The following is a 17,836-nucleotide window of genomic DNA, read 5'->3' as shown; positions in this document are numbered from 1 at the left end:
GTATGAATCCTTAACGTTATCAATAAAGTATCATTCGGCTCGATCATCGTTATTTATCGTCTTTTATATCATTGATGTATCCAATTGCGACTAGATCTTGGCTCGTATGACGTTTCCACACATAACGCTCTTATTGGTAAAACCAATGTAAAGTGAACTGAGCGCCCCGGTCGCTTAGCCTTGTCACTCACATACTTGGCTATAAATAGAATAGCCATTCAAAATAAGTTTTCACCCTTTTGCTCTACAACAATTATAACACACTTCAAGGTTAATCTCTTCCATTATTCAAGTCTAATAAAGCTTCAATTGTTTAAAGAGGATATTAAGGTGCAATTTATTTTTCAGAGGTAAAATGTATGCAGTCTGCGAACCACATCTACAGACAGGGGCGGTCCTTTGTTTGAGCCAAACTGGGCTGCGGCCCCACCATGATTTTCGTTTAGTAGTGTATTTTTACCGAAAAAATCTCAAAAAGAATTATATTTATTAAGTCCGGCCCAACCATGTTATTTGAGTCCGACCCATCCATACTATTTGAGTTCGGGCTGGCCATGAAAAGTTAAAAGATAAAACCCAACAAAGGAATTGTTTTTTGAACAACTTATTAGCCAAGCCCAATTGAACCTATTACCCTAACATTTGATGATAATCTAATAGATAGATTGGCCGTTGTGTTAGTTTTAGACTTTTATAGTCTTTAATTCAATTAGCAACTGAGGTTCGGATTTCAGGAGGTACTAGCAGGGAGCCATGAACGATTTGCAATAGAAGAATTTAAAAGACCAGGTTTACAATTGCATTTCACCATATGTTTTTTTTCCCAATTTTGTAGGTTAGGGTTTGGATTTTTATATGTTAATTTGAGGGATACGTTGACTCATTGAATGTGTTGATATGCCATAACTCATAAATGTTACTATGTTAGGTTAATTTGTTAAATATTTGTTGTGGAGCATGGTAAAGTTGAAAAGGATTGACTCATTTTCTAAAAGAAAGGTTGATGAAAATCTAGAGGATGAGAATAACCGTCAAAAAGTTTCATCACAAAGTGAGCCACAATCGCAAGAACAAGAAAATCCACAAAGACAAAAACCACAACAACCACAATCGAATACGATGAAATAGATCCTAACCAAATAGAAAGAGATTTAGTTAAACGAAAAGCAATATGGGGGTACCTGGTTAATTTGAGGGGACAAGTAAAACAAGCTTATCTGAGTTTAGGACCTTTCCAAATAAAACTTGCAGAATATAAGAATAAAGGTACAAGTAAGCATACTCGTAGGTTCCAATATTCATGGTTTAATATTTTCCATGGTCGGTTTGAGTATTCTCCAACAACACATTCTGCTTATTGTTTTCCTTGTTATCTATTTAATGATAAACAAGTGTCCGCAATGGGAAAGATACATTTACTGTTAAAGGGTTTGGCAATTGGAAACAAGTTAACGGGAAAGATTGTGCATTTCTTAAGCATGTTGATAGTGCACAACACATAAATGCTATGGTATACAGTGAAAACTTGTTGAACCAGGATGCACACATTGAAAACATCATATCCAAGCTGGATAAAGAGGAATTAGAGACGAATCGCTTACAATTAACAACAACAATTGATGCAATTCGTTGGTTGACATATAAAGCTTGTTCTTTACGAGGGCATGATGAAAGTTATAAGTCTATAAATCACGGTAATTTGCTTGAACTACTAAAATTTATAGCCTCTTATAATGATAAGGTTGCAAGTGTTATTTTAGAAAATTCTCCGTATAATTTAAATTATACTTCTCATGATATTCAAAAACAAATTCTTAGTATTGTTGCAATAAAGTGCGCAAGCATAGTCTTAGTGAAGTGGGAGATTCATTCTTTTGTGTCATGGCTGATGAGTCATAGATTGAGTTAAAAAAAAGAGCAATGGCCATATTTTTGAGATTTCTTGATGCACAAAGGATCAAACGAGAAAGGTTTTTGGATTTGGTTCATGTTAGGGATACTTTGGCACTAACCCTGAAAACACATCCGTGGAACCAACATTTGCAATATTAATGTGATGTTAGTAAAATATGTGGCCAAGGTTATGATGGGGCTAGTAACATGAGAGGGGAATGGAATGGATTACAAGCACTAGTTCGTAAGGATAGTCCTTATGCTTATTTTGTTCACTTCTTTTCTCACATATTACAACTTACCTTGGTAGCTTCTTCAAGGGAGGTTGTTCTAGTGAGTCAATTTTTTGATAAATTAGGTTCTACAATTAATACAGTTTGTGGTTCTAGTAAACGTCATGATGAGTTACAAAAGGCAAAGGCAAAGGAGATTAAAGAGTTAATTGAACTTGGTGAAATTAAAACGGGTAAAGGATTAAATCATGTTGGGACATTAAGAAGAGCGGGTGATGCACGTTGGGGTTCTCACTATCAGTCTGTTTGAAGTATGATTGACATGTTTGATTGTACCCGTATTGTTCTTCAGGTTAGCCCATTTGACATGTTATTCATTTTAGTCCATTCTTTTATCGTAACTCATTTTACTCATTTTCATTTCAGGGAATTATTGATAAGTCATCTACAAATTTTACTCAACATGCAGATGCTGATGCAGGTTATGTTAACTTAAAATCATTTAATTTTGTGTTTATTCTTCACTTGATAAAGGAAGTAATGGGAAGTACAAAGATACTTTCTTATTCTCTACAAAAGAAATCCCAAGATATTCTTAATGTAATCGAGTTGGTTAAAGCCACAAAAGACGATCTAAATGATTTTAGAAACAACAAGTGGGATTCTTTTCTTACAAATGTTACTTTTTTTATAACAAACATCAAGTAGATATGCCAGATATGAATGCTCCATATACTTCTACTCGGTATCGGCCTCGTAAAAAGTATAATCAAGTTACTTTTGAACATTACTACCGAGTAGATCTTTTTAAAGCCACAGTGAACAAACAATTGCATGAGTTGAATGCTAGATTCAATGATCAAACGATGAAATTGTTAAATCTTAGTTCTACTTTAGTTTCTAAAAAAGACCCAAAAGTGATTGATGTTGATCAGATTTTTCTTTTTGTTGAGAAGTACTATCCCGAAGATTTCACGGAGCAAGAAAGAATTCAATTACGACTTCAACTGAATTCTTTTAATTTTCATACGCCAAATATTCCCAAGCTAGGTGGTGTACCATCTATTGTTGACCTATGCAAAATTCTTGTGGAAACTCAATTATGTGACGAATATTATTTGCTTGATAGAGTGGTTCGGCTAATCTTGACACTTCCAGTTTCTACCGCAACAACGGAGAAGGGATTTTCAGCAGTGAAAATATTCAAGAATCGTCTTCGCAATAAGATGTCCGATGATTATCTCGCGAATAACTTGGCGATTTACATCGAAAAAGAACTTGCTGAAAGTTTTGATTCAACTTCTGTAATTAATGTGGTTAAAGAGCTTAAAGGTCGCCGGGCTGAGTTGTGATTCTTTTTCATGTATTCATCCTTCTCATTGCATCTTGTTTTTGTTTGTTTAAAATATTGATTTCTTTTGTGTAAGATCGTTAATTTGAATTATTGAAGTTAAATTATTGAATTAGTATTTGAGTTGAATGATTGAATATAGTTTTTATTGTTTGACCCGACCCGAACCGGATTGCCGACCTGAAACATAGAAGTAGGGGGAAAAGAAAATTTTGCTCTTGTGAATTTTGGCTCATTCATACTAGATGTTCAAGATCCGCCACCGTCTACAGACATCTGTAGAAGAAGAGGTGGACCAAACCTCTGCAGTCTGCAAGAAGAAGACTGCTTATTATTTTAACTTCTGCAGACTGCTAAATTCAAACCTAAACATATATTCAAACCAAGTGCTCAATTCAAACCTAAACAAAAACAAATTTTCAAGGCACAAATCAATTTTATAAAGCACAAATAAATCTCAAAACATAACGTAATAGGAACATAATCGGTTACGTTACCTACAGGTGGAGAAGAGGTGGCGGAGAGGGAGGTAGTGCTTGTTGGGGCGGAGGAGAGCAGGGGTGGCGGTGGTGAGGGCGGAGGAGAGGGGGGCGACGGTGGGGTTGGGTTTGGAGGAGAGGAACGATATGTTAGAAGTTTGAGTAAGAGTTTAGAAGTCATTAGTTCAGGTTTTTTAAGATAAGAGGACGTGCAGACACTTTTGATGAAATGTCTTCTAAAAAAGAAACACACTGCAGACCACAACGTCCATACAAACAAAAGAGGTGGAAAAGAGCTTTTAGAGAAAAACAAACACCAAAAAGTGTAGAGAAACAAGAAGAGATTTTCCAAGTGATTATCCGGCCATCTTACTTGTAACTTGAGGGGTCTAACACTAGAGGTTGTTCTAGTATTTGACAAGTGAGGAATCATTATTAGTTGGTGAGTTGAGAGGGGAACACACTATCATGATATAGTGTTGTTTTATATTGGGTTGGGACTCTATCTTGATATAGAGTTAATTAGATATTAAGTGAAGACTCAATGTTTTGACATAATGAGATTAGAAAAAACTGTAAAGCTAAGTACTTTGTGTGCTTGGTGAAGAAAGTGATCACTTCCTTTGAAGAACGACACTTTGTATTGGTGATCCCTACCATTTCAGGGAGACAACTAGTGAAGAAAACTCTCGATCGATGATCGGGAAGAAGACGTAAAGTGAATTAGTTAACATTCACTTGAACCTCTATAAATCCGGTTGTGTTATCTTTAACCTTAACTCTTTAAAATATGTGTACATTATTATAAGTTGTTAAAAGAGTTTAATAAAGTCATTAGCTACTTAAAATCTAATTAAAAGACAAGAAAAACTTTTCACCCTCTCCCTCTTTTCCTGTGTTATATAGTTTATAAGTGGGAGGGCTTACAAAAATGTATTCTTGTATGACAAGACACATTCAATAGTAGTGACAATGTTTTGATGACACGCTTTGCATTTCGCATCATTAAGAGTCTTTTTGGTATTTTTATGTTTGCCTCGCGGGTGCATGTGACATTTTACTTTTAGGCCCTTTAGATAATCCAATATTTTATACCTCATTGTATATGAATACTCCTTACAAGTCAGGTTCTCGGGTTTCCTTACAGGGACGGAGATCCTATGTGATCAAAATTTTCACGTTGCAATAGTCATTAATAGGAATCCGATCTAAAATTCACCTCAAAATTTGACATAACATATCATATACTTAAATACAATTATAATACATGCATATTCTAATAACTTTTTAAATATGTTTTATTAGTTTGGATCAAATATAAATTAAATTAACGTACTAATTGTGAGAATCAAATAGAGTAATTATATATACAAGTATAGTAATTATGCAATTACATCGTAGAATAATTACATAATTACTCTATGATGTAATTACATAATTACTCTGTTAGAGAATATTGTAGAATAATATATTATTAGAGTTTTAGTATAATAGTGTTACCTTAATTAGGAGATTGTATTTGATTGTGTTTCATTGTATTTATCTCATTGTAACCATATATATAGTTGATCAATAATACATTACACCTTACGGGGTTTTCATTATTCTACATGGTATCACAGCCTTAGGGTTCTAGCCTATTTCTTTCTTTTTTCTTGTTCTCGTCCTGCCCCGGGGACACATATATCATTGACTACGATCTACCCGCTGCCGTTTATTGATCAACCGTTCTAGATCACCATTTTTTGTTATTCTTCCAGTTCAATTACGAGTAGAACCCCTCTTTGGTTGGAGCTACTTGCATATGCTCCTCCTGTTCGAGTCCCAACACACTGAAAATCCCAATTTTTTTCTTTTTCTATCCATATTTACTTTTTTTCCTTATTTTTCTTTTCATATTTTTTTTTTCTGTTTAGAGTATTACACGACTGGAAATTTTTATTTATATTTTATTTAGTTTTAGTTTTTTCTTTGAAAAAAAAAGTTTTTTTTTTATTTTCTTTTTTTGTTTTATTCTTCAGAATATATAATTTTTTTTCTTTGCCATCAGGTCGTTGCTTCGGCCGACTCAATCATAGCTCCTGCCATCGCAGTCGAAGCTCTTATCATCATGCTTAGCCGCCTGACCACGGTCATGCTACCAGTGATCTTCTTAGATCCTATTACCGATCGAGTTCCTGCTCTACGTGACAGCCGATCGTGTATCTACAGAAGCTTCACGCTCCAGTCTGAGCGTCCGATTTCCTACCGCTCTGACTGCGGGGGAATGTTAGAGAATGTAAGGCCCCGTTACCGGTAGCCCTACTTTCGTGTTGGATTTACTCATAAACGCAGTTCTAAATATCAGAGTTAATTAAAACATTCGCGGAATATAAAAGCTTTCATAAAACATTTCATAACAAAACACCTCTTGTCTTAAAACAACATCTTGTCTTTCAAAATAAACAAAACATTAAACTTAAACGTCTTGAGTCTTCCGATGCTAGCCCCTTATTCAGTGCCACGTGTCTCCTCAAGCGAGCTGCCTAATCCTACTCACATGCGTGCATACTAAAAGTCAGCTACGCTGAGTGAGTTCTAGTTAATCACATAATCATACAATACCTTCTTACATTTCATACTTAACCTCTTAACTTTCTTACATACACACGTAAGTGCATATACTTTCATTCTTACCTTCATACTTCCTTTACGTACATAATCATACGTTTTAAAGAGCCTTTCGCCCTATAACTTCACAGATATTATAAGGGTCTGGTCCCTAACATTACAGATATTATAAGGGTCTGGTCCCTAACATCACAGATATTATTAGGGTCTGGTCCCTAACATCACAGATATTATTAGGGTCTGGTCCCTACCATCACAGATATTATTAGGGTCTGGTCCCTAACATCACAGATATTATTAGGGTCTGGTCCCTAACATCACAGATATTATTAGGGTCTGGTCCCTTTGTTCGTGTAGCTGTACCGTACCTGTTCATACATACTTTCCTTGACAATACGTACAATCTCCGAAGACCGTTCACGTACCATCATCATAACATACATACATTATGCATACATCACATATTCACACATACATCATATCTTTCATCATACTTATCAATCATTTCTTAACTACCACCTGACGGTACATGCAATATCCGAAGATCGTTCACGCACCGTCAAACAATCGTCATACATAAATCATACAAGACATACACTTACCACTTAAGATAAGTGTATTAACTATCACATCGAGTATGCACACAGCCCCGAAAACATAACAAGAAAGTGGGGCTAGAAACTCACCTCAATGCGGTTGCGTTCACCGTTTACGGTTATTCCCTTCTTGAGCTGTGCACGACTAACTGTATAATAATTATACGTTTCAGTAAACTATCACTACACATATCGCCTTTCTAGTTTAATCATTACCCTCAACGAACGGGGGTCCGGGGGCAGCGCCCCTGGCAGCGGGGTTCTAGGGGCGGCAGCCCCTAGCGGGGTCCAAGGGGCAGAGCCCCTGGCTGGGGTTAAGCTACTTAAAAGTTCTAATTTTCATTAACTGTCTTATCACATTTTCCATTAGCATTTTGAATCATTGAATAATATGCTACTTAAAAGTTCAAGGGTTTATTTGTAATTAAATCATTCTTTTCTAAGTCCAGGGACTGTTCTGTCATTCTTTCAAAGTTCTAATTCGTCACTCAGTTCTTAACGAATGGGAATTCATAACGAATTAGCCATTATAGCGAATCTGCCTTTGTAACGAATCAGGCATCTTAACGAACTGGTCCTTATAGCGAATTGGACCTTAACGAACTGATCTGGTCAACGAATGAACCCTATAACGAAGGGGGTTCATTCGTCCTTCTCTTAGCGAATGGCCTAGTTCGCCCTTATTTCCCTAACGAATGACATACTAGTTCGCTAATCTTTCCTTAGCGAATCGGCTGGCGAATCACACCTACTTCGCTAGTTAGGTCAGGGAATGTCAGAACATTCCCTGACATCGCTAACCTCGTACCAACCTTTTCCGGCGCCGCCTTTCCGGCTCCGTCATTGCCGGAGAGCCACCGGAAAAACGCGATTTCGCTGGAAAAACGGGTTTTAGCTCGTTTTTCACCGTTTTTCGTCCCGTTCAATCCAGATCTGAGCTAGGGTGACTCCTAAGCGCATCATAGTTTCGGTTTATACCCGAATCCACCCGGATCTCGTGACTTAAACGGTTTAACGGTGTCGGCTCGTCGTTTCATGATTATATCTAACGGATTTAAGCTCAAACAATAAAATACTATCATTACCTCGGGTCGGTTCTCGGTTTCCTTCTTGATATCGGTTTAGAGAGAGAGAGAACTAGAGAGAGAATCTTAAGTGTGTGTTTTGGATGGTGTAAGGGATATGTGTAAATGAATTATATGGAGGATTAATGGTATATATATTTTTGATCATGGGCTTAAGCCCATGGTCTTTCCTTCATTCCTCCATACCCAAGTCCATAACCCATATCCATTCACCCAACACAAGTCCATCTCGTATTCTATTAAACTAAATTGATAACGACCCGCTATAAAATAAACGAACTTTATTTTATTAATATAACCGAAAGTATGATGTTACAGAGAATATTGTAGAAGAATATATTATTAGAGTTTTAGTATAATAGTGTTACCTTAATTAGGAGATTGTATTTGATTATGTTTCCTTGTATTTATCTCATTGTAACCATATATATAGTTAATCAATAATACATTACACCTTACGGGGTTTTCATTATTCTACATACTCTACTTGTATATATAATTACTCTACTTGATTCTCACTATTAGCACGTTAATTTAATTTGTACGTTAACTTTTCCCTATGTGTTATTATACCTCTAAAACTATATAATATATTAATATATTCGGTTTCAATGCGGGTAAATGAGTATCATATTGATTGTATGTGACCATCGACAATCAACTAATACTACACATCTCAAACTTACATTTTTTTTATTATATATATCATACATAATAACCAAATGACTTTTAACTTAGTTGCATTAAGAATTGTATAAAATAAAATGGTGTTATCCTTAAGTGATGGGAGTTCATATTACTCAATAGACAAATATAATAATATATAGATTTAGAAAACATATTAGTGAGTGTGTTAGCTAGTTATTCTTAATAAATAAACAAAAACCTAGCTTTTGATGTGTTTCAACTAGTTTTTTTTGAACAAATTGTTTCTATATTTACTAATTTTGTATATAACTAAGCGACACTTTTTTTTTTTGTATATATTAGTCAAAAATATCATTCCCGGTAGGTGGTAAGTTGTATCAAATAGATGTCAATATGTCATGGACTTCGATGAATTGAAAAATTAGCAAGGATTATTAGTATATTCTTTTATAAAATAGTTGGTTATTCTATATAACAAATTTGTAATTATTCATACACAGGACAAAATGCGCAATTAACCATTTAACTTATCTTGCATGTTGTATTTAATAATAATCTTATTTTGCTTAAGGGATATACCAATTATTGCATTTAAAATTCTATATGATTTGACATGATAATAAATTTGTATTATGAATTCTTCACGTGTAGTTCTTTTCTTAAACTATTTATTTTTAAGCTTTCTCTAAGTTTTAATTTAAAATATCACTCCAAAAATATATTTTTAAATAACATGTTTTTGGTGAGTATATAAGATGCGTTTGTTTTATTGACCATTTCTTTTAACAATTGTTGATGCTTAAGGTGTCAAAAGTAGTAGTTGTTATCACGCATATTTGAAAACTTGATCTATTTCCTTTAACACATATAGTAAATCAACTTGTGGGTGTACTCTTACCAAGGATTATTTTAAAACATTATTTTTAGTTACTATCAACAAGTGTCATAAAATATGGAAGGTATAAATTGGTATCAATGTAAAATAATTTACTATACAATAATTGGATAAATTATAATAATAGATGTTGAATATTGATTATAAAATATTTATTTAGAATAATATAATACCATTTTCTTAATGACACATACACATTTACTGAAAATCTATTCTTAAATGTACGTAACATATTTTGTGAGACTCCAACACGCATCATTTGGATGAAGATAAACACATGGTGTGATAATACTAGTAGGCTAAGTGGCCATCACCAAAATTATCGAATACATGATCATTTTATAGGAGTGCTACATGAGAAAAAGTATTAAACTAGCTAACTATCTTTAACTATACTATTAAAACAATATGATTTTTTCACATGACATCATTTTAGGGCCTCCACATAAGATTAGGGATGAATGTTTTTGATACCGAATTCGGTACCTATTTGGTCGAACCGAACATTTCGGTACCGGTACCAAATATTTTGAATTTCCAGAGTCGGGATTTTCGAGATCGGTGTCGGTTGGTACCAGTACCATCTCGAGCTCAACCCTACATAAGATGCTACGTATATGCTATGTGTGTAGTTTCCTAATTTATCATCTCTTTTTCTAAAGACGATATGGGAAACGAACCCGTTTAGTTGTAACCCATGACCCGACTTTCTTGCTAGAACAATGACTCGGTTCATCCTCAAATACATCTATCTTCATATTGCAGTAAGGTTTTGTAAAATTTCGAAAAATAAATTATTGTGTAGTACAAGTCTTGAACTCAAAACCTCATGTTTTACACTAAAGATGATTATCAAGTCCACTTAAGTAGTAATTGTGTTGGATTTCTTGATTTATAAATGATATATTGTTAATTCACTTATAATTAAATTAATTGTAAGTCCTGAATCTGGATCACTACAACTATGATATCAACCCGAACACGATGTTAGTGCGGATCCTAACACAGTGGTGATTCAATAACAATGATACGAAATAATATAAATATGATGAACACGATGTAATACTCCAATGCACACGATTATATTATTAAACCGTCTGGTACATGAGATTACACAAATCGATATTGCTCTCTAGATGGTGGCTATCATTTTCGTTTCTACTCACTAAAACTGAACTAACCGTCTATAACCCTATACAATGCATTCTATATATAGGGTACTCAATACACAAGCCCAACCATAGCCCAAAGTCCACCGAGATCCATAAGGATCTCGGTTTACATTCATAGCCCAATACAAAACCTTATGGATCTCGGTTTACATTCATAGCCCAATACAAAACCCAATAAACATATAACTAAGTACAAACCACCAAATATAGACCCAACAATCTCCCCCTTGGTTTGTAGCTTCGTTCTTGTTTATTTCACTTCAAATTAGCCCAACCGAAATCCATAGAGATTTCGGTATTACACCAATGTAATTCTTCAACTCGTCTTCGTTTATGTCACTTTAGTCTTGATCATGTCATGGCCTTTTGATATGCGTCAGTCTAACCAAATTATGGCCCAACAATCTCCCCTTTAGACTGATGCTTTCAAAACCTTCAGAATCTTTACATGAACATGATCAGCAACTCCAGCATCTGCATCCAATACTCTACCATCTCCCCCTTTTTGAAAACATCATCCAATTTGAATCTCAGATACTTCATATGCTTCCGTTGCAAGAAATCAGTCTTGAAAGAAAAATCAACTTTGATAGAAAGATCAACCAAAATATTTTGAAAACAATTAAATAAAACAAATAAGACAGACATATTTTTGAATTTTTATTTTTTAATTAATATTTTTATGATTTTCTTGAAAAGACTTGAAATGAGATCATACAAACTAAACCAACTATAATACAATAACCAATATCATGTTTCATTAGCTGAAGACAAATTTTTAAAATGATTTCTTAACACAATTGTTTCGACAAGAGTAATCAAGAAGTAAAAATAAAATAAATGAAATAAAATAAAACCAAAAACAACAAATAAAACAAATTTAATCACCCGGTCTTCATGTAATTTAGCTAATTAGGGATCAAATTTCAGTTTTGATAAAAACGCCGCCTTTTATGAAAAGATCCGAACATGGAATCATATTGTTTAAAGTGTTGTCACAAAGATTCATGTTCAGCGTTATTATGACATAAAGAAACATGTTGATAGCAGGTATAACGAACTTAACATGATTTTCATTGCATCAGTGATATGAATTAGGTTCAGTTCGGCATAAAGCTTAGATGGACATCACTTATGGACCTGTGATGCCTCCTATCTCTTCTCAAAGCGTATTTGGGTTTCCCCAGATCACCCCAATTTGCCTCCAACCCCCTAGTGCTTGATCAAAATATTTTTATAGATAAACAAACAATAATTTAAGTTTTAAGGTTGAACGTTGGACTTACAAGCAATCCGGACTTACAGGCCTTTCATTTGAGACATGACAGGACTTACTTTTGTGCCCCCATCTCTATAGTTCTAGTTTGACCCTTTAAACTTTTGAAATACAATTTTTTTTATTTTTGCTTCACAATAATATTTTTTTATTATATATTTTTCTCCTTTTTTTGTTTTTTTACTTCAGCAAAAACTTAGAAACATAATATTTTTGGTGATCATGACACTAACGGGCTCGTGTATGACTGGGTAATTGCTTTTCTGCCTATCCTTCGGAGAGATGTATATGGAGACATACACATTTCTTCAAAATGACTCTCCACAGTAAGTTTAGCATATTTGGTTTATATCACTTCAACTTTTACGCATTATGGAAAACTACCATACAAATCAATGACTGTTCTAGAGCCTTTTAAGCTTAATAACTTCACCCGTTAGGCACACAGAAACAATTTATTTATCACTTTCCAAAGGTTGGATCAATTTTCATTTGAAAATATTTTAAAGCTTCTAAAAAGCTGTTAACTGAATAATGATATCACTTCCCATAAATTTACAGAAGACACACATGTTAAGAACTCAGACACCCAGGTCACTCTTCAGTTTTCAGGTAAATGGTTATCCCGTATGACCACTAGTGGTTAACATGACCAAAACACATATGAGAATACGTGTCCCTCCAACTTGGAATTACCGACATAATTTTAAGTGAAAGAATTCAAAACACGAAAACACATCACAATCGCCCCGGATGCTTTCAGTCTTTAGATGAATGGCTATCTTGTGAATCTACAAATAGATCACCGGACCAAACATATACAAGTATATGTTCTTCAAACTTGAGCAACCGACATAATTTTAAGCAAAAGTGTGTACAAACATATTTAAAATTTTTAATTTTGTAAGAACGCACGCACACTCTTTTTGAATTTTTTAATTCCCCTCTCCCTAAATTTATGCAAAAATTTTGACAGAAAGAAAAACTTTTAAGTACAAATTTAACCTCAAAAAGACTCAATCGTCGAAACGTAGTATTTAATAAAGACTTTTATGAAGTGTGATAGTCAGCCAACTGATGTACTATCATTTCTCATGTACGAGCAAGTCATTTTCACATTTTTAAATAAAAACTATATTTGAAAAACTATACGTGAACATATTTTTGTATTTTTTTTAAAAAAAATTTAAAATCTTTTTGACTGATCAATATTTCATACCAAAGTGATACGGTTACCATTTATCTTCAAGACATCATTTTCCCATTTGTGAGAATCTCCCCCTAAGAATAAGCTTGTTTTGAGATTCTGCATCCTTACGAGTTGAATGTCTGGAACAAACCTTTTAATATGCAGTGTATTCCCTTATTTGCTCCTACACACTTAGAGAGCAGATTAAAAATGTTCTATCACCCTAAAATCCTGACCAGGAAACAAATAATCCATTTTATAGTTTAAAGATTTATAAAACAATGGATATTTGCCCTGTCATATGTCTGGAACAACCCATTTAATAATCAATGAATTTGTGGTTGTTCCTACACGCATAGCGGGATCAGTTGGACATAGGAACCCAAGTCATAAATGTCTTGGGGTTCCCTTGAGCATCAACATATGAGACCTCTTGCCAACTCATATCTTTACCGTCTTTAACATAATCATTTGTTAATACAGATTTTGTTTGCTGAGTCTTAAGTTTCCAAATCTGTCTTGGTTTAGTAAAATTTGAATGAACAGACTTTGGAGTGTAGCAATCCAAATTCGAGTTCGAATTCTTAGAACTCTCAACACTCTTTGATTTCTGAAAATTTATTCTTCTTTTAACAATTTCTAAATCATTTGAGTGTAAACATGTCATATTAACTTTGAATCCTTGAATATCTGTGACTCGTTGTACAGAAACACATGGTTTTCTAAAATAAGCATTTTGTTTAACCATTGGATTCAGTTGAAACCTGTTACCTTTCACTTGAGAAGCTTGTCTATTAACAGCACGGTAGTGACAATCCTTTGCCAAATGCCCGCCGTTCTCGCAGACGAAACACGCCTTCATCCTTCTTCTAATGTCTACGGAAGCACTTGCTTCATGTTGGAATTCCTTCTTAGGAAAGGTTTTTCCATTCTTCTTGCCCCTTGGCACAACCTTCTGATTTTGCTTGTAATAGGGAACATATAGACGATGAACACAACTTCTGGCTATATGTCCTTGCGTGCCACAGTGGTAACATGTTTGCCTCTTGATATAAAAAGCACCCAATGATTTATCAACACATGGACATCCAGAGGATCTATGAGGACGAGACTGTCCTTGTTGTGCTGATTTCTTATGTGCCTTCCCTTTGTTGCCACAACTCTGTGTATTATTATTAGTACAATTTTGTGTCGTGGTGTCATATGAGTTTGATGGTACGTTAGAATAAGATTCATTTTCACTAGCCTGAACCCCTTTACTATCAGAAGCAACATCATTTACTATATCTACACATGAAGTAGAAGCATCAAAATTGTTCACACATTTAAAAACAGGTTTGATTTCCTCTAGGGATCTTGATCCAACAATTTCAGATTAAACTTGTTTACCATACTTCATGTCTTTTACCTTTTTTTTCCTACTCTTTGGTAAGAGGAAGACTAGTATAGTTGTCACTGTATGGTGGGAGAACTTGACTGTATCATATTCCCTCACCTTCATTTTCCTTCCACCACAATTGGTTTTCAATCATTGAGTTAACTACTTTACTAGAACCATCGAATTTTTTAAAATCAAGTTTAGCCTTTTCAAACTTACTAGTTAGATTCAAGATCTCTAACTTGGAGGCCTCCAGTTTAGCAGTTAACTCAGCGATTTCTTGATTGGCATCTAGGAAATGACAACTTTTTATACTAAAATCAGATTTAAGCTTAGAGATGTCCTTTTTCTGTGCTTCTATTTTGTCTAGAAAACCCTTTTCATTTTTCTTAAGTTTGAAATTTTCTGATTTTATTCTCTCAATATCTCTAGTTAGGTTATCGTTATGAAGCTTATACAATTCTATTTTTTCAACACAATTTAAAGAACATGGTTGGAAACTTACCTCAGACGAACTCTGAGATACTACTTGTGAGAGAGCAGACTGATTAAAAGTACTTCTAAACATTGAGATGAGTTATGGAGAATCCGTTGAGTAATTAAAGAAATTAATATGTTTTTCCCGCCAAAATTTTTGAAAAAAAAATATGATTGCCAAAATTCTCAAGAAAGATGTCCCACTCAAAAGAAGCATCTAGGAAAAATTTCTTTCAAGACAAATTTTTCGATTTTCCCACCAAAAATTTCACTGAAATTCACCCGAAAAAATTGTTTTCGGCAAAATTTTCAAGAATGACTTCTCGCTTATAAGGTGTATTTTGGAAAAATTTCGTTCAAGAAGAATTTTCCCGCCAATTTTTTTTTACCAAGAACCTTGACTCTGACCGAGAACTAGGATTAACCGAGAACACTGCTGGCCGAATACTCAGTTGACCGAAAACCTCTGTTGACCGAGAACCAGAGTACAAAGGATGACCGAAAACTCTTAAAAAACCGAGAACAATGATAACCGAAACCTCTTGAGAATGGCCGAGAACTACCAAAACAAGCCGAAAACGATGAGATACTTGATCAGCTAATTTAAATCTTTGACCAAAATCCCTGATTTTCTTCACCGAGATCTTTGATTGGCCTTCCTAAATATAGAAACGGATTCAAATCCCGAATTTTCAGGGATTTGAATTTAAGTTTCAATAAGTGAGAAAACCTATTCCAAAAATAACCAACTCTTCGATGAACACGAAGATCAGTCCTTTACGATTTCCAGAATTTTCCAGAAAACAAACAACCACCAAACTAGTATCTTAAATCCGTTGATATCAAAACGAGCCTTGAAAGGTTCAAAAGCTCTGATACCAATTTTAAGTCCCGAATCTGAATCACTACAACTATGATATCAACCCGAACACGATGTTAGTGCGGAATCCTAACACAGTGGTGATTCAAGAACAATGATACGAAATAATATAAATGTGATGAACACGATGTAGTACTCCAAATGCACACGATTATATTATTAAACCATCTGGTACATGAGATTACACAAATCGATATAGCTCTCTAGATGGTGGCTATCCTTTTCTTTTCTACTCACCAAAACTGAACTAACCGCCTATAACCCTATACAATGCATTCTATATAGGGTACTCAATACACAAGCCCAACCATAGCCCAAAGCCCACCGAGATCCATAAGGATCTCGGTTTACATTCATAGCCCAACACGAAACCCAATAAACATATAACTAAGTACAAACCACCAAATATGGACCCAACAATCTCCCCCTTGGTTTGTAACTTTGTTCTTGTTTATTTCACTTCAAACTAGCCCAACCGAAATCCATAAGGATTTCGGTATTACACCAATGTAATTCTTCAACTCGTCTTCGTTTATGTCACTTTAGTCTTGATCATGTCATGGCCTTTTGATATGCGTCAGTCTAACCAAATTATGGCCCTACTAGCAAATCATTAAACATTTAACTCATAATTCAATGTTGTATTCAAAGAGGTTTTTAGAGATTTATGAATTGTAAAATTTTTGTTTATTATTATTTATATCTTATAAATCCATAAGGTATATTATCATGTATATTATTAAATTTAACCTTTTTTGTTCTTTAACTGCATGTACCACACGAACTCTATCTTAGTTTATAGTAATTAACGAGTGGTGCAAGAACAAATTCTTTTGAATTAGGTTCAAGAAAAAACATTTTTTTTGTTTTTTTTAACAAGTAAACAAACTTTCATAAACTCAAACAATCAATTCAAGATTGTCCTCGGCAGAAGTGGAAAACAACAAATCAAACTGAACTTATCCCACTAAATCGTTACATTAAGGTTAATGGTGTTTGGGATTACTTATTTTTATCAACTTGTAACTTATTAACTTTTTGAAAAGTAGTAAGGTGTTTGGAATTGTCTTTGATGTGAGAGAAAAAAATTAATAAGTTACACTTTGTAATAAGTTACACTTTTATAACTAAGTAACTTATAAAAAAGTTATAAAGAGGTTTAATAAAGAATCCAAACACCCCATAAGTTGATAATAATCTCCAAGGGGATATATACTTTGCCTTTAGGAATAATTAATTAAGTGAGATGGTTAAACTGAGATCTTTCAATTGTAAAGTTGCTTCTTGATCTTGATTGAGCCTCCAGCGCATCGTTTCATTTCTCTTTCACTCCTTGGTTACCAGTAGTATTCTTTCCACATGCCTTGCTTGCAGCTTTTTATAATCATAATATAGCCTAATAGGCATATAAGTGAATAGAATGAACATTTTTCCAATGAATTCACTGTTTTTAAATGCTCTAATTTTATACGAACGACCATAAAAATTTCAGGTCGATTCGAAGGTTTAGGTCGGTTCAACGGTTCGGGTCAGGTAAGGCCGTAAGGTTTATTACATAACATAAATACGATAAATTAACAAAAAAACAAACATCGTCATAGAAAGGATAACATACATAATAAAGATACGATTGTCTTTTAAAACAAATAAAAAAAACTTACTTATAGTTGTTCT

General features: G+C 34.1%; 2 protein-coding genes across 2 annotated transcripts; both read left to right on the top strand.

Moving 5' to 3' along the window:
• Nucleotides 1-1,507: 1,507 nt before the first annotated feature.
• On the top strand, nt 1,508-2,834 carry LOC143626742 (uncharacterized). Its single transcript, XM_077096729.1, has 3 exons — nt 1,508-1,694; nt 2,270-2,430; nt 2,553-2,834. The coding sequence occupies exons 1-3, from the start codon at nt 1,508-1,510 to the stop codon at nt 2,832-2,834; spliced, it is 630 nt and encodes a 209-aa protein (XP_076952844.1).
• Nucleotides 2,835-2,845: 11 nt separating this feature from the next.
• Nucleotides 2,846-3,478, top strand: LOC143626741 (uncharacterized). Its single transcript, XM_077096727.1, has one exon. The coding sequence runs from the start codon at nt 2,846-2,848 to the stop codon at nt 3,476-3,478; it is 633 nt and encodes a 210-aa protein (XP_076952842.1).
• The last annotated feature ends 14,358 nt before the right edge of the window (nt 3,479-17,836 follow it).

Source organism: Bidens hawaiensis, unplaced genomic scaffold, assembly GCF_021521415.1.
Source record: "Bidens hawaiensis isolate Kalapana, Puna unplaced genomic scaffold, B.hawaiensis_p1.1 tig00004478_1, whole genome shotgun sequence".
Taxonomy (NCBI): Eukaryota; Viridiplantae; Streptophyta; class Magnoliopsida; order Asterales; family Asteraceae; genus Bidens; species Bidens hawaiensis.
The sequence above is the reverse complement of the archived record's forward strand: the minus strand, read 5'-3'. Positions and strand labels throughout refer to the sequence as shown.